This window comes from Molothrus ater, chromosome 3 (genome assembly GCF_012460135.2).
Source record: "Molothrus ater isolate BHLD 08-10-18 breed brown headed cowbird chromosome 3, BPBGC_Mater_1.1, whole genome shotgun sequence".
NCBI classification, from domain to species: Eukaryota; Metazoa; Chordata; class Aves; order Passeriformes; family Icteridae; genus Molothrus; species Molothrus ater.
Genome location: NC_050480.2, coordinates 96,045,661 through 96,070,011, shown reverse-complemented (window position 1 = coordinate 96,070,011; position 24,351 = coordinate 96,045,661). Strand labels below are relative to the sequence as shown.

At 38.2% G+C, this 24,351-nt stretch overlaps 1 protein-coding gene across 1 annotated transcript in view; it reads right to left on the bottom strand.

The window, feature by feature from the left end:
- The window catches only part of COL9A1 (collagen type IX alpha 1 chain), a 61,631-nt gene continuing 37,280 nt past the window's right edge, over positions 1–24,351 (bottom strand). Inside the window, exons 27-38 of the mRNA XM_036381340.2 lie at positions 24,132–24,185; positions 23,984–24,037; positions 15,431–15,484; positions 14,608–14,679; positions 10,942–10,977; positions 10,805–10,849; positions 9,020–9,052; positions 6,233–6,379; positions 4,978–5,032; positions 3,856–4,044; positions 1,745–1,822; positions 1–569 (exon numbers count right to left, since the gene is read on the bottom strand). Of these exons, the coding sequence (XP_036237233.1) occupies positions 385–569; positions 1,745–1,822; positions 3,856–4,044; positions 4,978–5,032; positions 6,233–6,379; positions 9,020–9,052; positions 10,805–10,849; positions 10,942–10,977; positions 14,608–14,679; positions 15,431–15,484; positions 23,984–24,037; positions 24,132–24,185 (1,002 nt within the window). The 3' untranslated portion in view covers positions 1–384. The remainder of the gene's footprint in view (positions 570–1,744; positions 1,823–3,855; positions 4,045–4,977; positions 5,033–6,232; positions 6,380–9,019; positions 9,053–10,804; positions 10,850–10,941; positions 10,978–14,607; positions 14,680–15,430; positions 15,485–23,983; positions 24,038–24,131; positions 24,186–24,351) is intronic.

Sequence of the window (24,351 nt, the reverse complement as noted above, 5' to 3'; positions counted from 1 at the left end):
TGCAGTAAATAAAACTATCCTTTTTTATTTGATGGCTGAAGACATTATTTCACTGTACATCATACATAGGAATTAAGTAGGGGAGGAGGAAAAATCACAGAAATTCTTTCTTAAACAAAATCAAAAATAAAAATAAAAATAGAAAGTACCTTTTATTTCCCCCCAAAAGGAGAAGGCAGCACCTGTGTATTTCTGAAAGCACCATTGTTCCAGCTTGTGTTGCTAAGCACTCCTTTTGGAAGAATGTACACCACTGTGTTAAAAATACCTTACTGAAAACCTTGATGGAAATGTTTGTCCGTGTCTGCATTTCTCCTTCGTTCATGATTTCGTCCTCAGCTGTCCGTGCAGGACGTGAATCGATGGCGACACACGGTGGCACTCTCAGGGCCCTTTCATGTTCTTCCCTGCTCTCTGTCCCGCCTGCATCCTGCAGGAGGCTGGCTCGCAGTACCCAGGAGGGCCCGGAGGGCCAGGGGGCCCGGGGACCCCCGGCTGCCCGGCCACCCCAGGGGGACCTCGGTCACCGTCACGGCCCTCCTGGCCATAGCTGGCTTTGCCTGGTTCACCTGGAAAAGTGGATGCAGGGATAAACTTTGGCAGCATAGGACTCGCATAGCATAATTAGCACCCTGTCCTTAAAAGCTGTATGAAGCTGGTTTTTCACTGCTCTCAGGGGATTCCCAAGAGGGGTGCCAATTTACAGGGACAATTTTCCTCTACCTGACACCCAATCTATGATTACACAGCTAGAGCAATGAAATTTCAGACCCAGTGCTCTCCAGGTGTACTAGTGCAGGTCTGCTGCTGTACAAAGCTCTGCAGGTACTCTACTCAGCCAACCCTGCTGCCAAAGTCCTAGGGCAGGGTAGATGCTACTTGCTAGAATTTCATTAGCTCTCTGGAAAAAGAAATACCAATATTTTTTTTCCACTCAGATGGTTGGGGAAATATATGTAAAGACTTGAACTGCTGAGCACTGAAGTAGTTTTTACTTCTAAATCTTCAATGAAGAAAGGAAAAACAGAGATTTCAGGAAGCCTCTTCCAGTGATTGATTTCTACAGAAAACACCTCTGAGTTACACAGACATCCGTGGGATCAGTAAATACTAAACTATTTTTTCCTTTTTCACAAGAGAACAAATATGAGTAGTTCATCTTGCCAGATAAACACAGAAGTGTACTGAAGAAATACTGATGGAAATAACATGTTTATGTTCGTTCGCTGCCACTAGAGGCCAGCTGTGCTTCAGCCATCAGCAGGATCTCTCCTGGAGCCATGTTATATAACACTGCAATTAATTAGCACAGAAATAAAATAATGTCACAAATTATGACTGGAGATTTTAAAGACTGCTGTGCCTTCCAGTGAGATAATCAGGCAGTTATGGCCTTTTTTTGTTTATTTTTATATATAATTATATGTGTACATAATATATATAAGATACGTTAAAAGAGGCGATTTTTATTCATGTGTAGGTAACTGCCTCCTTTTTTAAATGCTTTCTTTACATTTTTTCTAATCTTTCTACATTGAAATAAATGAGGAGGTGGCTTTTTGCTTTTTAGTTTTTAAGCCTGATTTCTGCCTGAATCACCATCTATGAAGTAAAACTTACAAAGAACTGTAATTTCAGCGTTTATTGCTTAATGGACTCCTTTTATCTTTTCAAGGAAGCTTGAAGTATCAGTTCTGAGCACATTTTTACTATATATCTTCTCTATCTTCACCCTCATATTTACCTGGAAGACCTCTTGGTCCAGGATAACCTTTCAGTCCTCTGCCTGGAAATCCTCTTTCTCCTCTTTCTCCTGGTTCACCTAAAGCAAATTCATGACACATTAGTTACAGTCTGCCTGGAGTATCATTTTTACTAAATCCCTTTTCAGAAGTGAACAGTTAATAAGCAGAGAATTCAACTGGCTGTATATTTTCTTAGCATCTTTCAATGATGTCCTGGCACATATCTGTGTAAAATGTTTAGGATTTTATTAGGTTTTTTCACCCATTTGAGTCACACTCAGAAGCAGACAGGTTGGGGGGAAAGAAACCACCTAGAGCTGGACAGTGAGTACCAAATGAAATATGTCACAGCCCAATTAAACAGGAATAAACCAAAGTCCCAGGATTTCAGGATATTTGGGATACAGACTGATGCTACTGGCTTCTGCAAAACTATACAAGCTCAGTTAGGAAGTAAAAATTCTCAGGTGTTGGTCCTCAAGACAGCCAGTGCAGAGGAGACAAAAGGTGGCTACAGAGATGACAGTATTCTGTTGATATGCACATAAGGCATAGCTTTACCTTCACAAAATAATTTCTTTTCTCATATAATAATGTCATGGAGATTTTTCCTTCAGTAGACACCCAGAGTATCTTCAAGCCCATATCTTGCTCCAAACCTGAATCATCTTAGTAAGAGGAAGCGTTTTTTGTTGCTTAGGTTGTAAAGTTCAAATTCTGTTAACTGTTATCTATGAATCTATCAGAACCAGGAACTCAGAGTGAGGTACTAAGAGTTTTCAGGTTGGCTGTCATGTACCATCATTATAGCTCTTGCACATGAAAGCATTCACCACTTCCCTTTTATCTGTAATGGTATTGCAAGGTTTTACTCTAAGGTAACTCAGAATTTGATGACCACTATGACAGCTTTTTGTTAGTTATGATAAGTATTTTGCTTGTTTTGGGGAGGTTTTAATGCTCTGTTTATTTTTTTTTCTTTTAATATTAATACAGTGTAGCCTGCTGTGTGTTGAATCAAATTTTGCATATCCCATACATCACCTTTGTATTTCTTATTTTTGTTTCTTCTGCAGATGACATTACATTGAATTAAAACAGCAACAAAGCTCCAGAAATGATGCTGTTAAGTTTTGCTTTGTTTGTATTCTATTCCTTCTATCAAAGGTTTTCCAAATTTCACTTTCAAATAAACCTTGAATCAAAAGTAAACACCCTACTCCAGCAACAGCCCAGCTTTTTGCAGAAAGAAAATTTTAAATAAGTCCCATTTGGAAAACAAATCAAAACTGCTGAATAGAAACTAATATATACATGGTCGTCATATGACTTTGCAGAAAATTCTACCCTGTAATTCTCTGGAGGAGAATAGAACCCCTCAGTCATGAACAGAAGAGATTTACTTAGCTCGAAGATTTTGTGTAAAATGTAAGTCAATTTTATCATAGATTTGTCCTTTCCAAAGAATCAATAGACTCTGGCACCTGTTGAAATGATGTTAAATGGCTCAAGTATTATGTGCAAATAAAAAGTAGATTATTATCAGTCCTTTGTAATGTGATAAACTAGGTGTGCTTAGAAAAGTAGACTAGATTTTAGTGAAGTAATCTGACTGCTAACATCAGCTCTTGAGACCATGAATCTTGGAGAAGCTAGGTCAACAGCCAGGCTGAATGGAGCAAAGAGAACCACTGCTGGAATCACATGTGGTGTTTGTCATCAAATGACTTCTACAATGTAAGAAGGGACAGGCATCTGCCCTGAACTAGAAGGAAGCAGCTGAGTCCTAATATTGATTCTCACTCTCATGGACTTCTGAGGTTTTGTGGTTTTTTAGGTGCTGAAAAGCAGATTTCTAAACAAGTCTTGCTGAAGGCAATGAGCCCTTTAATCACTGTGGTAACTGACACACCAATAACCAATAGCTTACATTCCTAACTCAGGATCCTGTTTGGACCTCAAGTGTGTACAGCATACATCCACAACCTGTAAACCAAGGAAGGGGGCAACAGCAGCAAGACTAAAACAAACCAAAAAAAACCCCAAACAGATGACCAAAAACCAAAACCAAAGCAGTCCCCAAGTGAAAGCCAGCTGGAGAATTTCTTACCTTTAGGGCCTTTACGACCAATCTCACCAGGGGGACCTTTCAGGCCAGGCAGGCCACGGGGGCCAAGCTGTCCTGGGAAACCATTTTCACCAGCAGGGCCTGGAGCACCTGGAGGCCCTGGTCGGCCAGGAAGACCTGGAGCACCAAATTCTGGCCTCCTAAGGCTGGCTGCCAGCTGAGCCAATTGTTCTGCAATGAGCAGGAGGACAGAGTTATGGAGTAACTGAACAAGAATGAAAAGATTCCCATGATCACTGAAGAAAAATTTATCTTCACTGCTACAGGAACTGACAGATTGTATTACGGCACCTTCCTTTTTTACTTTGCTATTTACAAAGTTTATTTGATATAAGATATTATCTTAGTATAGAATATGATATTAATCCTATTTATAGAGGTTTTTTTAAATACCCTGTTGAGCTTTATCAAGAACAGTGACAACTACTGAAAATTTTTAAAATATGAGCAGCAATTTCATTCTGTAAACTCTTTAACATTACAGAGGCATAATAACCCAAAAGACATCTTCAATAGCAAGAAGTTAAAAATTTCTTCTGTGTTTATAGTGCAGCATAAATTTCTCATCTCAGTAATATCCATGCACCCAACCATATTAGAAAAGCTTCAAACTTCTGTGTGTGTCAAGAACTCAGCAAATTAGGGTTAGAGTAACTCTGTATTGCTTTAAACTATGTTATCTCCAGAAACCTCTCTTTGCATTCCTCTTCTTTTCACCTATTTTGCACAGTTTGTTTGCTGAAATCTAATAGTAAATACAAAAAGCTTTTAGTGATGCTTGTACTTTTATGTCTGTAAACACAGCAAGTGATTTGAATACAAAATGTATTTATTTCGCACAGCTACTCTGGTCTATGGCCAGCTTACCACAGCAGTAATGTGGAATCAACAGGCATTTCAATGAGGCTACAAAATAGATATAAATAAGGGACTTCCTCTTACTGTGTCCACACTCATATGTGGAAAAGTTTTCCACCACGTCCCCTGCTGAGGCCATGCAATTTGCTCTGGGTAAGCATGGGGAAAATCTTAGTTGCCTCCACAGAAACAGGTGATCCCAATTTAAATGCACAAGAAACATCAAATACTTTTTAGCCTATTTACCTTGCATGACTCTCATGCAAACCTGCTTAATGTGCTGATCACTTGGTTCTTTTCCCTAGGATTAAAAAAAGAGGGTTTTAATAAAACAGTTGATGTTACACTTATATTTTATGAGTGTGCCTGATTTAAAAAAATGCTGTCACTAAACAGTTGTCACACTTTAACCCCAGCTGCCAGACACCATACAGCTGCTCACACCCACAGTCAACACCCATGGAACAGGGGAAGAAAAAGAAGTTTAACAAATGGAAAGTAAGAAGAAGAAGAGGAAAGGGTAGGAAAAGGGGGAAGATCAAGAAGAATAAGAAAATAAAATACAAAAAAAGACAATGACAGTGCAAGTGGTACAAATGAAAGCAGTTGCTCACCACTCCTACAAGTTTTCCCTGCTTACATGGCCGAGTGTGATGCTATATGGTATGGGATATCCCTTTGGTCAATCATAGTCAGCTCTCCCAGCTGTGCCCCCTCCAAATTTTTTGTGCACCTTCAACCTACTCACTGATGGTGCAGTGTAAGAAGCAGGAGAGGCTTTGATTCTATGCAGGGTTCATGAGTAACTGAAACATCATAGAATGGCTTGGGTTGAAAGGGACCTTTGAGACCATCTAGTTCCAACCCCCCTTCTCAGGGCCCCTTTTAATCTGGCCGTGAACTCTTCAGGGATGGAGCCTCCACAACATCTCTGGGTGACCTATTAGTACCTCTCCATTCTTGCAGTGAAGAATTTGCTCCTAGTATCTAATCTAAAACTACGCTCTTTCACTTTGAAACCATTACCTTTTTTCCTGCTCCCATCAGCATGCTACAAAGATTATTTTCAGCACAAATCCAAAATATAACCCCATACAAGCCACTATGAAGAAATTTAACTGTATTCCAACCAAAAACAATCCATGAGTCACTAAAAGGTGTTCCAGCTCCTGCAAGTGCAACTATTCCAGTTGATGTCAACTTAACTAGCAAGGTAAAGTCTGAATGATGCTCCTTTGTATCAAACACAGTTTGGTTTCATGCACACTACAGGGGTGAGGTGGGCATAAGTAAACAGAGCTGAACTGAAAGCTGGGGCCCCAAGGATGTAGCTGTGTTCAACCCAGGACTGCTCTGGTGTACACCTGTGCCCGATGAGAGGCACGCTGTACTTCAGCCTGCTGTGGCATTTCAGTTTGGCACATGCACATGCAAAACAAGGAGCGGTGTGCGTGAGAGAAAAAGGTTCAAAAGATACCAATTTCATGAAAACAGTACTTACAGCTGGACCTTCACTGCCAGGCAGGCCTGGGGCACCCTGCTCACCCTGCAAGCCTCGTGGTCCAGGTGAGCCACGTGGCCCTTCCATGCCAGGCAGTCCCCGACTTCCCTCAGGCCCGCGGGAACCGGGGTCTCCAGGATTACCAACCTGACAAAGAAAGAGAGGCATTTCAATAGAATGCTGAACTAGTGATAGATTCATTCTGACATATCAAAATGGTGACAGGAGCTATTCACAAATGCAAAGAAATGACTGCTGAAATGCAGCTGTTCAACAGAATTTCTTTTTTAAGTAAGCAACTAGTGTCAGTAGTTGTATGATTTTTAAGAGGTCTGTACTCTTACAGGGGAGAAGTGGAAAAATAATCTATTCTGTCAAAACAGATAAGTCAGATAGTAACATAGGTAAATCAAATAGTGACATGTTCAAGATGGCTCTCTGCCCTTCTGTATGTCAACATGGAACATTTCTAGACATTAAGTGCTGCTTAAGGTATGAAAATTCCAGGTCCCTTCTTGCTCCAAATGCCTTTCATGTCCTTCTCTAGAGAGTACCACAATGTGAGCTTCTACTGTTTAGCCCAAGGCTGTTTGGGAACACACATTTTTGCTTTGTTTACTCTGCCAGAGCTAGTTCTGGAGCTTGCACTGGAGTTTGCTGGCAGAGGGGAAGAAACATCCTCCCACAAACTGACATTGACAAAATGCCTGAACAGATGCAGTGCTGCCTTATTTCACTCAGGGAAGGGATAGAAAGCTATTCCTGACCCTGGGGAATGAAAGGATTGATGTGACCATGTCAACATATCCACTTCAGTACACTGACAAAACAAAGCTACAGCTTCTGCTCCAGTAATTTTACTAAGAGTTATTAAATACCATGCAGAGGGTGACCTATTCCAGCAGGCACCTCTGAATTATTGTATTGGGTTTGAGCAGCAATGTTCTGGTAGCAGGGGGCCTAGAGGTGTGGCTTCTCTAAGAAGTTGCCAAAAGCTTCCGCCATGTCCAGCAGAGCCAACATGAGCCAGCTCTGAAACAGACCTACTGGCCAATGCCAAGCCAATCAGTGATGTCAATAAAGCCTCTGGGACAACATATTTAAGGAGGAAAAAATTATTGCCCAGAAATAATTGCAGCCAGAGAAGAGCAGGGTGAGAATATGTGAAATGAACAGCTCTGAAGACACCAAGGTCAGTGCAGAAGGAGGGAGAGGAGGTGCTCCCCTTTTGTTTTATTTCCCATTATCCTGCTCTGACTTTGATTGGTAATAAATCATTTAATTTCCCCAAGTTGTTTTGGCCATGACTGTAACAGGTTAGGGAGCTCTCCCTGGCCCCTTATCTGGGCCCATGAGCTTTTTTTTGTATTTTCTCTTCCTTGGCTAGCTTTGAGGAAGGAAGTGGCAGTATGCCTTTGTTGCACACCTGATGTCCAGTCAAGGTCAAACCACCGTAGTTTCTTTCAATACAAGTTATTTTTCTCCTAATAACCAATAGTAATAATAACAACGAAAAATATGGCACAAAAGGAGAAAAAAATCCACCTAAAAAGCCCAAAACAAGCAGGAAAAAAAAATCCTACATACTCACAACTTCCCAAATCTACTGGGAAAAAAAAAAAAAAAGAGAGAGTAACATCCTCTGAAAGAGATGCTAAACAACAAATTACTCAGCTGTGGTAAATCAGGTAAATCCACAAGGTGGGACCATTTTGGTTCCAGCTGTGCTACATCCCAGACAGCCAATGGCTGCCCATATCAGAACAAAACCCAAAGAACATGCTTCGATAGATACATTAAGGAGACAGAATAATTGCTTTTATGGACTACACAACTGGGAAGCCATCATTCCTTTCTTCCCAGCCTGGTGAGTTATCAGGTTCCCAGACAGATTACTCATTCTTGTGAGGGTGCTCACTGAGATACAAGCACTCTAGGCTCTCATCAAGACAAGAGGATTTGAAAAATCTAAGTGGATAAAATTACGGACTTCTCTTCTAATCTGTCTCTTCCTCATGTCCTTCTTGCAGGATCTTCATCAGCAGCAAATACTCTTTAGCTTGCATTTTCTTAGCCCAAAAGTTACCCAGAATACTAATAACACAACCACAAGATTTTTTGTTATGCTCAGCCTCAGTTCCCCATAGGGAGAACTGTTGGTATTTTGGTATCACAGCTCATACTGTCAGATGCTGTAACAATCCAACTCTTCAGTGATCCTGAAATAAAAGAATTAATTCAGCTCTCCGGTTATTTTTTATGTGACATACAAGATCCCACTCACCTTCCATATCAAACTCATCATTTTGCAGAAAAATAAAACAAAATAAAATAAAAATAATATAAAAACACAATAAAAATAAAATAAAGGAAGCTGGGCCATAAATACTTCTAGGGTCACAGACATCACAATCCTGCTGCCAGCTTTTTAACAGTGGCGCACAGCCACTGCACTGAGCCTCCTTTTTATCCAACACCTACTGTACAAAGGGTGCCTTTATTTTCTTGGAAGAAAAAAACTCTGTTGGCCAGAAAACTGCTGCTGAATGATGCTTCTCTTTTATGGAGTTAGAATCCAGGAAACTAATTCCTTTTCAACGCTAATTCATTTTAATATTAACTGTCTTCAAAATTTAAACAGACGAAAATCTGCTAAAACACATTCCATTTAACTGCAATAAAGAGGTCAGCTTGTTGTTTGCATTTTTCTTTCCTTAAATGAGAAAATCATCTATATGATCTACTAGATCTCTATATTTCTGTAACAATGCTATTCATTGTACTTACAGCTCCCTTTGCTCCTGGTAATCCCATGTCACCCTAAAAGGAAGACAAACTATATTAGAAGAGAGTCTCCTTACCACAGACATTACAAATGCAGTAGATGTGACACAATGTTATTTCAATATAAAAAGAAATTTCATTTATTGAATTGATTTATACAAAATTGCCCCACAAATAATTACAATTCCTTTGAGAATAAAACCTTTATTTTGAGCAGGTTTCATACAATTCCTTTCTCAAAAACTTTTCTGTAAGGTTCAAATGAGAAAGCATGTTTGTTATAATTGGATTTGTATTGCTTCTCTTGGAATTAGATATGTGGCTCTAACCTCTCAAACACAGCTACAACAGAGGACAATCTTAGATAGATTTATTGGAAACCTTTAGAAGAAGCATTTTTTTAACCAGGATTTTCTAGTTTCTACAAAGCCACAGAACTATGGATATTGGGGCTGTGTTAGTGCTGAAAATACTGCACAGAAACTACCTAAAGTTCTGTGAAGAAGCCAAACCCCTACAAGTTCCTATTTCCAGCACTCTTTCTCCCGGCTTCAACAATACCAAAATCCTTTGATCACCTGACTGAGAATAGCAAACCCACTATTCAGTAATTTTTAGGTTTTCCTCTCAACTTGAAAATAAAACTTTTAAAATATTTTAATTACCTGGGAAATAGATTAGCATAACAACACTGAAGAAACTTTGAGTAATTTCTGTACACTGTAATTTCCCAGTTCCTAAATGCCATTGGTGAAATAACTGGTTTCCAGTCAAGGGCCTGTTTGTTAATAAATGTGAAATAATTGAAAAAGAAATAATTTTTATCGATTTAGAACCAGACTAGCTGGCAGCACACTTAAACAACGTATACTGTTGCTTCCTGGGAATCTGTACAGTGATTGTAATGCTGACTAAGGCTTTCAAAATTGCAGCCTGTGGGAAAAATACATTCATTTCCAGCATACAACCTGGCTACCATTCTTTGAATAGGGAGCAGTTTACTTCCCTTGGAAAGATCAGGTCTGGCTTTGCTGGTTGAGGCCCCATGGGAGCCACTGGACCAGAAGGTTTCTCTTTTGGCAGAGAAACAAACCCTCTTTACCCAAGGGCACTTGACCCAGGCATTACCCCTGTCAATTCACAACATGCCATACTCCTGCAGTAGATAGATAGATAGATAGATAGATAGATAGATAGATAGATAGATAGATAGATAGATAGATAGATAGATAGATAGATGGATGAATGCAATATCACAGTGCCACAGCCTCTTCCCAGTCCATTCTTCCTCTCTCTAACAGCCAGTTGCAAATCATATTTCCAAAGAGAAAGACAATACAAAATACTTCCTTTAAGTGTGGTTCATTAAGGATATTCATTAGCTCTCCTCCTGTTTCATCTGAATTAAACTACTTGCTCATCCTCACTGCCTCAAACATCAAGAATTTATGTGCCTGTGTATGCATGTATATATATATTTATATATAAACACTCATACATATATATGTATCTACATACAAACACAGACACATCCTTTTTTCTTCAAGGCAGTCTGCATTACACTGTACACCTAAAAGAACCTGTACATTTCATTGTTTTCCAAACAGCAGGAAAAGAGTAATTAGGCAAATAGAACTGCTGTGCTCTGCAAGGCCCAGTTGGTATAAAACTGAAATGTGCCTTTCAGTGATGCAAACATAATGCTTGAAGCACTCCAACAATACTTTGTATTTTTAATATGAAACAAAAACAGTATTATATCAAGTAAAGGAAAAAAAAGTGCCTTACTAAGTCACCCTTTTCTCCTCCATCTCCTTCTGCTCCAGGTACACCCTATATCAAAGAAAGACATACTGTCAGCCTTCAGATTAAGTTAACATTATGTAACATTTGATACTGTGATTTTCAAGTCCAACATGACTTACCTGTTCACCCTTAGGTCCTGGCTCACCCACCGAACCCTAAAAGGTTAAAGATTAAAAATAAAAGCAGAAGAAGTCTTCAGAATTTTAAAGTTCAGATTCTAAAAGCACACTAAGTGTTATTTGATCCTAAACTTCACATTCATGCAAGAGACTTTTAAAGCTGCAAATTTTTAAGAATTACAATGAAAGCACTTAAATCTTACTATGTAATTTTGTGACAGAGTGAAGGCAAGTACTAGTATGGAACATATAATCCACTACCACACTGTACACTACAGATTCTGACTGTCCAATGTCAGACATCTCTCCTTTACAGGACAAATGCTCTTGCAGCTGCTACAGATCTGCTCTGAGAATTGCTTAGAAGCTATAAGTAAATAAACCCAGTAAGTGCATCACTTTTTCTAGCACCATTATATATTCAATATTGCTGTAGGCTATACTAGCCCTGCTTATGTGGGAAAAGCAGAGAGACATCCACAAGTACAGCCACAATCTTGTCCTGCATGCTGTTTAATTCTCAATGTCTTTTAGCAAACCTGTGTCCAGAATTTTGATCATTGTAGTCAAAGCTGAAGGGTTTGTATCTTAAGGGTAATACTCCTTTTAAAAAAGAAATTCGATTATATTTCATCTTAGAATCCTCTAACAAATCACACCCATGTGGACAAGCAGGAAACAAAGAGAAATAAACTAATGACCCAATTAATTGCAAACATATGTAATTTTTATCTAGAGCAAAACTACTATGTTTTTAGAACAGTATATCATTTAGGAAAATCTTTTTGTATTTGTATTCTGTTCGAAAACCAGTCACACCATCCTTTTAATATTCTTTCCAGTCTGTGCATGTTCAAGGATATGCATTACAAATGAACTATTACTGTGTGTGATAATCCTGTTTTTTGTAAAACAGACAGAGATGCGGTAGTTTCCCTCCCATTTCAGAGATCCCTTTAATTCACATAAGATATAGGAATACAGACTGGTATAGCTTTTACTGAATTTAATGAATTCTGACACGTTCTCATGTTCTTGAAGATGAAGAGCTAATACTAAATTATCCACAAAGCTAAGCAGTATAAATGACAGAACTATTTAACATTCCAACTTTGTCAAATAACATTGAAACTACTTTGTCTGAAGTGTTCTCAACATTGTGCCTTGTTAACATTTCCCAATTACATGAAAAAGACATTGGTTTCCAACCTAACATTATTTTGGGGATTCTTTTTCTCCCCTTACTCTTCTTTATAGCAATAAAACTGCCAATAGATAAGCTGACATAGAAGAATCTATTGTTTTTGTGGGCCTGTCCTGCAATGTTTGTGTAAGCAAATATAAAAATCACAACTGAAACTACTGGAATCAATTCTACATTGACTCCAAAAATTGCAATGGAGGAAATAAGGCAAGATGTCATACTATGAAAATACTTACTTTTATTGACATACTGTCTATCTATTTTGCAAAAATCCCTCTCAAATAATACACAAGAACTCTTTGGAAAACTGCCTGACAGCATGATCCAAAACTGTAGCAGGGGCTCCTTTAACTACTCAGCAGCACAAAGGATCATGTTGCAGTCCCAAGGTCTGGCACTTAGCTTGGTGCTGTTTAACTGACTCAAATAAACAGAACCCAAGTGTATGACACCGATCCAAAATGCATGAATCAGAAGCAGCCTAAGTGGTGAATGCTGGGTCTGGTTCAGGCTCCAAAGGAGGCTAAAGCCTAGGCTGTGACCTCCTTTTCCAACCTGATAACCCACCCAGGCACAGGGTGATATGGTGAGGATTGGTCCACGTGGGCTTGGAAACAGGAACACCAACCCTGCTGTTAGCACGTGATATTAAACTTGTAACATTCAATCATCCTTTTACCCACTGAATTTTGTCAGCTCTCACTTTTACATATTACTTCAGTAAAAATAATTCTGGTGCTATCTTTGGTGGTGATTTATTCCTCAAGTGGAATAAATCTTGCATGTAGACAAGATGTCAACAGATAGTACACAATATTTAACAACTTTGGGATCAAGAATGACTACTGATATTTTAAATTCATAAATCTTACTGGCTTCTGGCTGCTATTTACATCAACTCGTACCATGCAGATATAGCTACATAACAGAAGTTTATAGGATTCCTGTGTACAAAACAATGAAGTTTTGAAATCAGAAAGTGAAAAAAGGTTAGTTCAGCCTAGAACTTACTCCTAGAAGGGGCTGACCCAAAGGCTGGGGTTAACAGGGCTAAAAAGCAATTATAGGATGAAATAATTCCTAGCACTTTGGAGTTTAAGGTATTTGCACAGAGCACTAAATTTACCTTAGGTTTTTAAAAAAGGTCCAGGCATAAGTTACTGTCATCTGCCAGTTAGATACTCAGAAACCTCCTGGCTGTAGCCTGGATCTCTCTAGGTCTGATTACAGCATCAAACTTCTACTTTTTATCCAAGAGATCCAGATGGTTTATATGGCAAATGAGGAAAATTAAGCACCTTTGGAGGGAGGTTGTCAGCACTGCAACAAATGTTAGGCATTTTCCTTCTACCTTTGCTTCCTCAGTACCTTCAATCTCCCTCTGGAGAAGTCTCAACTATCATTACCAATCTAATAAAAAGAGACTGCTTTTTGTCAATACTTATATTTGACTAGAAACATGTCCTCATCTCAGCATTAAAAGAAAACCAAACAAACGTGACAAAAATACCTCATCAACATCAAAGACTTAGAAGATTGCTTTTAAGTACCTAAATAGCTTTTTTTTAAAAAGCTGCCAAAAACAACAGCAAACCCTATCCAGAAACCCTATGATGCACACTGGGAGCATACCAAGGGCAGGATTCCTCTGTTCAGCCAGGACATTCTACAGCAGTTATACTCATGTCTGACTAACAGTCCAATAGTGCTCTGGTTGTCAGGAGGATGTAAGAGGCACTTCACAAGTACAATTCATTTAATACTGACATAGACATGCCTCAAGTAAGGAAGATACAGGAAAGAACTTAATATTTTTATATCAAATACGTCCGAAGTTAGGCAAGTTAATCCATCCTTTGCAGACTCCTATAGCCAAGAGGAGATAAGAAACATCTCTGGCTTTATGTACTGTCTTCACTAACATTTATTGAGCAAAGCAAGATATATTCTGCAGTTATTGGGCCCTGAGGCCCAATCCTTCCCTCTCAATGAAATACTTGAAGAAGTACTTATATCCTGTAATTCTGCATGTATGCATAGGTGTCTCAATTGCTGCATTGGCATGTGCATTTCCATAGGAGGCCCTAAGACATGCAACAGTCATCACTACTACTATAGGCGAGAGTTGAAGTTGCAAAGCTCGACAGTTACCACAGATCCTGACTGACCACTTCATATCTGGCTGTGTCAATGGTTTGCAGTACGATTTAGGTCTTTAAATGATTCACATTTAAAAAACCAAAATCATTATTTCAGTCCCCTAAGTGGCACTGTCAAGACTTTTCCTTTACACGTTTATCAGCTACAAGTACTTAATGGGCACAGAGAGCACCACTTTCAAGCAGTTAAATATCTACATACAAAACAAGATAACAGATATTAATTCATGGAAAAACTGAAAAGTGCTCAACTTGTTGTGTTTACTCCTGACACCAAACTGCATGTACAAGTGCATTTCTTACCCGGTCACCTTTACCACCAGGAAGGCCTGGAGGACCAGGCAGTCCAGGAAGTCCAATACTACCCTGGGGACCCTGTGAAAATAAGCCAAGGATGTAAGCTTAGCCAATCTTGTTTAGAATGAACAACTAAGGGTCATACCCAGAAGCAGATAGGGCAGAACCTTATTCCCAGAACAGACTTAGCTTGATGAAAGAGGATTATCTGCTGCAAATTGGCCTTATCCAAAATATGGCACTTTAAACAGAATCTTACTATGAATTTATGGCTGACAGTCCCAATAGAAATGACTTACAGGGTTTTCTACCCTCCAGTCCCCTCAAAGACTCGTTCTCTTAAAAATCCTTCCATAGATCTTGCACTCTCCGATTTGCACATTCCTCTGTAACAGTAGGCTCTTTCAGCCAAGACCTCCCCAGCTATGCTTCTGACTGATTCTGTGTAAATACTGCTGGAGCTCTGGTAAAAGGTGGCATTCATAATGTGCTCCATTCATTAGTTTCACGTAGCTGTTAGCAGAAAGCCAGGCTCTCACTGCTCCTGTTCCCAGGAGCCCACACAGGAGTGTGCTGCTCAGCTTTGCATGTCATAGGATTTATGGGCTTATCAAGTAGAAAAAAAAAGTCATACACATCTCCATGTAATTTAAAACAGCATTTTCTAATATTAGCACAGTCACAGAGGACTGAAAAAGAAACTGAACCACCACTCATTTCAATGTTATTTTTGGTTCCCTGCATGGATAAATGGTTAAGTGTAGTTCAGATGATACTGCAGTTCCTTGAAAGTAAACATGAATACTGAATATAGAAATAAACTGCTTACCAACTTCCCTGGTAAACCTGGAGGGCCTGCAGGACCTGTCTCCCCTCTGCTACCCTGGGAGCAAAAATAGAGGGACAACGTTATTTCCTGGAATTCTTCTTGTGATCTGGGAATACACTATGATTTTTTTTCCTTATTGTTAAGTGACTTACACTACTTAGCTGTTGGGTTTAATTGAAACTTCTTTTTCATGGTGCAAAAATACCATAGACACTAAAACCAGTGAAACTTTCTGAGTAAGCATTTTTAGTTAACCATGGCATATAACCTTTATTTGGCATTAAATGATTCAAGTAAATAATTTTGCTGAGTGATTAAGCAAAATGAAGTTCCCTCCATGGGATCACAACTTAGAATTACCTGTCACAAACACAATCACTTCATTATGACAACTCTGGCAGGCACGTATAACTTTAAGCTTTTGCTTACTTTCATCACCTGAGCTCCTATATGACCACATATTTAAAACACCTGCTCCCTAATGCACAAATGTGAAAAGTGAATAGAGAAGTAATGCTTAACAAACTCATTCAGGTTTAAAAAAAGTCTACAGTGCTACAGGGAAAAGTAAGTTTTAAAAGTCACTATTTATAATAGTGATAAGCATAAATATGTGCTTTACTGCATCTTTATATCTTCACTTCAGACGTGTTTATCCATTCAGATCATCATATCACATTAATGCTACAACTCTATTTCTTAATGCAGCCACTTGAATACACACTCTAGGGTAAATCTGACATTGAGCCAAACTTGCAAAGATGTTAACCAATTTTCGAACTAAAGTATCTTTCTCAAAAGATTTTGTCTCTTATGATTAAACTTTTCAGAACAGCTCAATAAGTTTTATAGCTTTACTCTCACATGTACAGCCATATCCCTGGACAGATAAATTCAAACAATCTCCCAACACAAGCTTAGGTCTCACTTATGAAACTCTTCTTAAATTCACAGTGTGACTAAGTAAGTGCTATTTGCAATAAAAGAAAGATACATTTAAGAGCATAAAATGTCAAGAATTTATGTTATTACTTATTCAACTTAATCAAATGTTATACAATGACATAGACAATTTTAGATTAAATCAAAATTTAGCCTTCGAGGGCTGCATGCAATGGATAATTTTAAATACAGGGGATTTTTTCCTAACAAGGATAATATTGTGAAATGTTGTGGCATACTAAATAAAAGGAGATGGCAGACATGGCCTTTTACATTAGGCTCATAAATGCAATGACAACTTCTCACACAAGCTTAGGAAAGCTAATTCTACAATTCAAGAAATAATTAGGTACCCTGGAGAGATCACAGAACCAAACATAAACAGACTTTTCAATTCATTTCCTTCAAAATATCCTATGGTGTTAAAATACCTATTACTTTAAAGTACTTTGAATAATTTCTAGAAGCTTTTCTATGTTAAAAAAAAAGAAAGGAAAAATGTCTCCTAACTCACCTTCATGTTACAACCCAGAAAATGCATTACAATTTTATTTAATCACAAAATTCTGAACCACATCTCTGACCTGAAATGCTGCTATATTTCTGATGCAGGAAAGATGAAGACTAAAATTATGGTCAACATTAGAAACTTGTTTCTCATATCATTCTCATGAAACCCATAAGTCATTCATTACCCATAACAGTCATTGCTATGCAGAGATGAAACAAAAGCAGTATAATCTTCAGAGAGTTAAAATCTTATAATAAACCTCTTAAGCACATCAAAAGTTCTGCTGGTCACACAAAATTCAATAAAAAACTTTCATTTTATTTCAAATGTGGAAAAAATCTTTTGTTAAATGCCTGCCACAGGCACTTTGGCAAACACAATGCTTTTCTAAGGAGGCAAAGAAGGAGGTTAGTTTACAGAAGACCAGAATAAAAATGCATAGTATTTCCTTGTAAACACTGACATTATGTCTGTAAGGACAGATTATTTCAAACTATGGGCCACCACTGCAAGATCTGCAGCAGTGTTTTAGCAAGTAAGAGAGTAACTAGAACCCAAAGAATGAGGAATCCCATCCCTGGCATATCTAGAAAGACTCTAATGCTTCCCCCAAGTTATATCAAACTGAAATGGCCCTAGGATAGGTTATACAGTAAGCTGCTTGCTCATAGTTCTGAAGGAAAAAAAGGCATTTTGAAATGTCCTATGTAAACATTTAAAATGCAACATAAGTCATGTCCTAGAAGAACCTACATCTTCCCCGCAGCCTATAGGAGGGTTTCTGAAACAGCTGGTTCAGGTGTTGACATCTGTTCCTGGCCAGATGAAATGTTCCTCTGTGCTGTAAGTCACTACGGGCAGGAATTAGAGCAGAAGGCAGTTTGGCCATGTCCTCAGCCCACCTTTCTTATACAGCAGCCCTCTGTGTAACAGTACACAGCTTCAGGCCACCCACAAACCAATAGGCATGCTGCACTGGATTTAACAAAAAGACTGCCAGAATCTGTATGGTTTTATGCACTTTTGACACACTTCAGAATCCACGCTTTTCCCAGAGTTGAAACACTTAGGGAGGGAAAGAAGCCACTCTAGTTCAGGGTGAGCTGAGACAGACCAGCTTGCATCCATGCTGGTGAACCTGCCATGGCTATAGGAAAAGGCACATGCAAAATGGTGAGTGTGACATGGTGGCACAGGACTGCAATCTGAACATCACCAAGATGCAGCCTTTCCACAGCTCCTGTGCTAGATTTTGTGGTCAGCACAAAATTTACCTTTCCCTTGTTTCAAGGCACGACAGCTGAACCATTCAATATGTTTAAAGATTTGAGGTCTTTCTCCCAGATCTGTTATATTCAGCCTTTTAATGTAACAAATATAAGAAGACCTTAGAGTATTTACAGCTGACCTTCCTTTAAGTTGTCTGGGATGGTTTTCATCCTCACTGAAATTCTGAAGACTTGATCCTTTTGTAGAATTCTCATAAACAGTTACAGAATGCATTTGCATGCTAAGAGAGTTTCACTGTCTTATTGATTTCCGGTTCATCAATTAAGTGGAACAATAATAAGAATGAGAATACATTCCAGGTAATTTGCATCTCACTTGGTTGCCCAGATAACTGAAACACTAAGTAGAATCAATTGAGAGGTAATCCACAGCATATACCGTAATAACCTTTACTTAAGAGTTTTTACTTTAAAAATTTCTCATTAATTATAATTAATTTATTATATATTATTAAATATATGTCATAGGACTGCTGAAGAGAATTAAATCCGTGCCGAATAAAGAAGAATAAGCAAAGTACATTTTGGATTTTTTAAACTTCAAAGTTTTTTGCAAAATGTAATTCAATTTATCATCTAGATACTTATGAGACTTAAACTTAGAAAATTTTGTCATGCAAGATCTCAGAGGAAATACTCATTTAAGTTCAAGGATTTATCCACAGAAGCATCAACAGGACTCTTTGACCCTCAGTACAGTATTGAAAAGCATTCAAGTATGTAAACTAATATTTGATAGAAGAGTAAATATACAAGTAACTTTCTCTAAGACTTTAATTGTAACTTTGCAACTTTGCCATAATTAAATTGTACTGCTCAGGATAATGGTAAGAGGTAGATGTAGCATGAAATGTTCCCTCCTCTTAACAATGCCATGCTTTGGCCAGAAACAGCAACCCAGTAGCCATCATTCCCTTCACAAATGATACTGTGGCAAGTGTAGAGGGCAGAGACCTTTCATTCTGACTGTGTCTGCAGTGTTAGCTGAAGTCCAGGACAGCTTTGGTACACTAGCTCCACAACAAATCCATTCTTTTACCCAGGTTACTGTCTACACTACTGAGGAGAAGCCAGCATTGTGATATCCGCTGACATCCAGAGGTGTACCATGCCCAAAATTCAAAGAAAGTTGTTGTTGGAGATGGAGGGGTAAACAAAGAGGTATCAGACAAGAACCTGGCCTGTTGTTTAGGAAGACAGGGGTGGATACCAGGAGAAGTGAAGAGGCTTGGAGCTTATAAAATTTGACTGGGATATGCAGTCTGCAAGCATGACAGAACAAGTGCTACCCTATACAGACCATGCTGTGGAATTGGGCAGGGGCAAAAAGTTTTGTCACATTCACCTAGAGGCTTAGGTTTTACTGGATAAAAAGTACCTGTCAAAATGGAAATGTGCTCTGCCCTTTTGACTCTGCTATAAACACTCTAATGTTAACTAACCCCTTTAGCTCTACCTTGAATGTAAACTATGATACCACTTTTGGAACATGTCTGAAATTACGTACAAAAAACATGTCCACTAATTCCTAAACATAGCATATAAACTGAGACAAGGCCATTTCATCCTACCATTAAGAGTTACAGAAAGTGAAATGTTATTTACATTGCAGTCATGTAAAAGGAATATGACAGAAAATCGACATTTTAGTTACTGTAACTAAACTACATAGGGTAACCAAAGTGACATTTCAGCATAGGCAGGACAGAAATATCTTTAGAGACCAGAAAATTATTTAGCTGAAAGTGACTTAAGAGCATTCTCCTATAACTTTAGGTTGTGTGACATTTGAGTAGTAAATCCAAGGTACTCTCCAGGTTCTCTCTTTATAGTGAGGCACCTCCAGAGAGGAAGTCAGCCCAGCTGACCAGGAATTGTCTCAGAGGGGCTATGGTATCAGATCTTGGGCAGCTGGATATTCAGTCTGTGTTGGTAATGCTGGGAAAACATGTATTATTTCCTAATTACAAAGCAACATGTATGAATGCTGGCCGGCATGTACATGAAGTTTGCTCAATTTGCCAGACACGTATTGAACTTTAAGTGATTACTTCAATATTACAAGCTCTCTGCAAAACCACAGGGTGCAATACAGGCTCTCAAAATGTTAGCAATTTATAGGTTAAATAATTGAAGAAAAGCAAGGGATGAAAAAGCAGACGCAGGGGTCAGTATTTTCTGCAGAAACTAAATTAGATTACTAAATCTCAGCAAATATGAAAGAAAATGGTTTAAGCAGCTTAGGGAGTATGACTAAATTCCACTGATTAGGAGTGACACTCCCATATTTGAGAATTCCTTCCCTTGGCCCACCTGCCATGATGACTGACTTAGAAAGGTTTAAATCACAAATGAGTTTGGTAATTACTTGGATTGGTTAGAGCAATGTGAAGCAAACATAAGGTTAACCAAGAGTGGGGTGGAGAATATATTTCATTTAGAAATAAAATGCAAAATTTCCACGTTGCTCCAGTTGGTTTTTCCAGTTTACTGAACACATGAATAGCAAAAGGGGATTTTTTTCCCCCTACCCACTCAAATGCAAGTTGAAGTTTTTTTCAGGAAAAGCAATAATAGACTAAAATAATACTTTTTAAAGCAAGTTTCTCCTAGGGATCTATGTCAGAGGTAAGGAAAAAGTCTCCTAAAACTTGAGTTTGCCATGAGTTTTTAACTGGAGCTAGTAATCTTGTTTTCAAGTATTTAGTATTTTAAATATTTAGTATCTGCCCTGTGAAACTGTGAAAGTTTACAGATTCACAGAAGGCCAAAATTGGAATCTTTTTTAGTAACAATATCTTCCAACTACATTCCAACAGCTGTTTAACAATAAAATACACTGAAATAACATGGTTTACGACAGAGGACTCTACAAGTTATTTGGCAAACAGTACAAAAGTATTATTTGTCCCACAGAGCCACTGATGACAGTGGTCTCTTGTGGAACCTTTCAAAAAACTAGTTGATGTGTAAAATTTCTCTCAAAAAATGTCTTTTGTGAGTAGAAAAAGCTGAAAATCCCTGTGATTTTTAAATATAACACAAATGTGGGCATGTAGGTTTTCCTTAATGCAAATACAAGTCTGCTGGCCATATTAGCAGAGTCAGCTTTGTTATGCCTCCACAGATCTTGCCCAGATGTATTTTCCTCTGGAGTTCTGGCCCTTCTGGAGCTACAAGTCATGATGTCTCACACAGTTGCAATGCAAAAAACAGGGGTAAGTGAAATAGGGGAGTGAAGAGGATTTTATGTGGCTGTTGCTGTGCAACCAATATACTAGGGGACTACAATTCCCCATATCCTGCAAAATATCAAGGTTTTTTCTTTCTCCAGGGAACAAGCCCAACCCTTCCTGACTTCTACCTGAGTCTTCTATAGCAAAAATAAAATGAAGCAAAGAGAGAGAGGAAAAGGAAAGAACTGCAGATAATTATAAAATGGATAATTCAAAACAAGAAGAACTAGGCCAAGAAAAATACCTGAAGAGTAACCATAAATTCCTCAGGCTTTGAAAACATTTGGTTGTGCAACTTTGATCTAAAACAAGCAAGTGTTAAAACTGTGAAAAAATTTCAAATTAGGAAAGCAATGAAAAAAATTATATATGAAAAATTCTCTTTAGAACAATTACAATTGAATTATAATTGCTTTTTCTCAACTTATTGCCAAATTGTCTAGTTTTAGAAGTTTGAAAATCATGCCACGTAGAATTATTTAACCAGCAGATTTATTTTTTTTTCCCTAGAAATAGAAGGGCAGAATCTTAAAAGCTGCATTCAAATGTATCTGCTACATGTACATGCTGCAGAAGAAAGAGAAAACAGTCTTTATTCTGCCCTGGAAATAAATATTGACTCAGCTTAGACCAAAGCTCTCTGAAGTTCAGTAGTTCAACACTGTGTCCTTCCTAAACAAAAAAACCCTCATCATTCCCACTTTTGTGTAGGTAAAGTGTTCCTAAAAAGGAAAAATAAAATTAGAGAGTTATTCCAGTCATATGCTGCCCGTAGTCTAAAGCTGCCTCTCTGATGAAAGCCAACATAGTTATTATCCAAGACTCTTCATAGCTTTAAGGGAACTACAGATGAGAAATAGCTTACTATTTGATGGACCACATACAAGCTTACTTCATCATCAAGAATTTACTTCCTTTCTCCATGTTGTATTGACCAAAAGTTTTCTTTCTATGCTTTGGTTCTAATGTTTACATGTTTTCCAAAATGAGTGCGCCTTGTAAACACAGAGAAAATAAAGACAAGGAATCCAGATGTCTTGTTGGTCTCTAGAGCGATAAAAAGAAAAATCACTCTATTTAATCTGCTTTAAGTATTTCTGTTCATCTACAGGGTTACTAATAATTAACCTTGTGTGTCAACCCCTGTTCTACGGACTGCTGATTTTGTAAATTTATGTTCACATTGAAAGGATTAAAAGAATAGTTTAGCAGATTACAGTGCATTATCAGAGTGGGCAATTACTTTGGTCTGATTCAATTATAATTCTTGTTCCTGTCACAAGTGTACAGTATCAGCCTAAGAACAGGGCTGAAAACCTTTTCAAGTGTACCCAACACTTTTAAATACAAAGAACAAAAATAAAGACAAAAACAAAAACTTATTTGCAAGTTGGGTGTTTGGTAGGCTGAAGGTGCCTGTATTCCATCCTAGTAAATGCCCTTATAATCCCCTTTCTGTGTCATCCCTAGGCAGCTGTGGACACAGCAGCAATGCAAAGACTGTCCAAAATAAACATGATCTCATGAATACATCTAGCACCTGATAGTATAAACCACAGGGGAAAAAAAAAAAAAAAAGCAGAACAAAATGGAATCTGTTACTTGGGTGATTGCTGGTGCATGTTTAGGAGCTAATTCAGAAAAGATATTCCTGACCCTTATAAATATATCATGGACAGTACCCCACTAAACAACCTTGTGTGAGAATAACTCTACAACTGCATGAGCAAAACTCGTGTCATTGCATTATAGCAGAAGCTCGGGAAATTCCAGAAAATCATCCCCTGGGTATCAGTGGCAAGAGGGAAGCCTGGAAAAGCAATTGCTTACAGAGCCTGAAGCCTGGTTAATGTCATCAGAGTAAATATTTGTGCATGAAAATTTTCTTCAAATCACTGATCCTCTCATCCCTCTCCACTCAGAAGGATTAACAGCAAAGGGAAATTAGATCAGCCTTATGCAGCTTCAAACCATGTCAGGTCCCCTCTAGAGAGAATCAGAAAGCAGTACCCAACACTCTCCAGTATCCAGTTGTTCTTTGTCTTTAAAACTGAGCCTTAACAAATACCATCAGTTCACTTTTCTTAGCAGATTTATTTCCTGCAGCAAGCTATCTGCCCAGCAGCAATTTCTGCAGTCTTCCAAATCTTTCTAGTGTTAAGGAAAATCTCCAGGGAAAGAAATTACAACAGCAGTGTTTCCAATGAAAGATAAATGTGATTCTTCACACCACTATATCAGTTTTTTTACAGCTTTTTGTCACAAAACACACTTATTCCCTCTCTTTTGGCTTTTACTCAGAACATTTAAATACAAAGACAAGAAGAATATAAACAAAGGTTAAATTTTTAACTTGTTACCAAAACCAAAAACATTCACAGGGCATTACTGGAAATATATAGGACTGTATTTCTCTGTGTGACAATGCACATCCCCTTGGTACAGAACTGGTATTTACCTCAAAATTAGAACTTCAGATAAATAATAATTTTACCTTGTGGTTATAGCTTCAGCAACCTATCTTGAGACACTGCAATTTTATATATGTTCAATTAGAAATTTTTTCCATACTTACCGGTGGTCCCCGGGGTCCTGTTGGACCTGCTTCTCCCTCTGGGCCCTGCTGACCCTGTTTTGGGGAACAAATTTGAAATGCAACAAATTGGAAAAGTGATTTTTTTACACATTTTTCTAAATCTTTCGCATAAGATTAATGGTTTTACCTGTTTACCAGGATTTCCCATTAACCCTGGCACCCCAGGAGGACCTTTATTACCCTGTTGGGCAGAAGATGAAAAATATTAGCAGAGCCAATGGTTTGCACTTCCATTTTGAAATCAAAAATTAAAGTAAGCAAAGCTGTAATGTGTAAACACAATCAGCCTGTGTTAATGTTACAACTTCTGCCTTATTTTTGGTGTTCTTTTAACTTTGACCTAAACT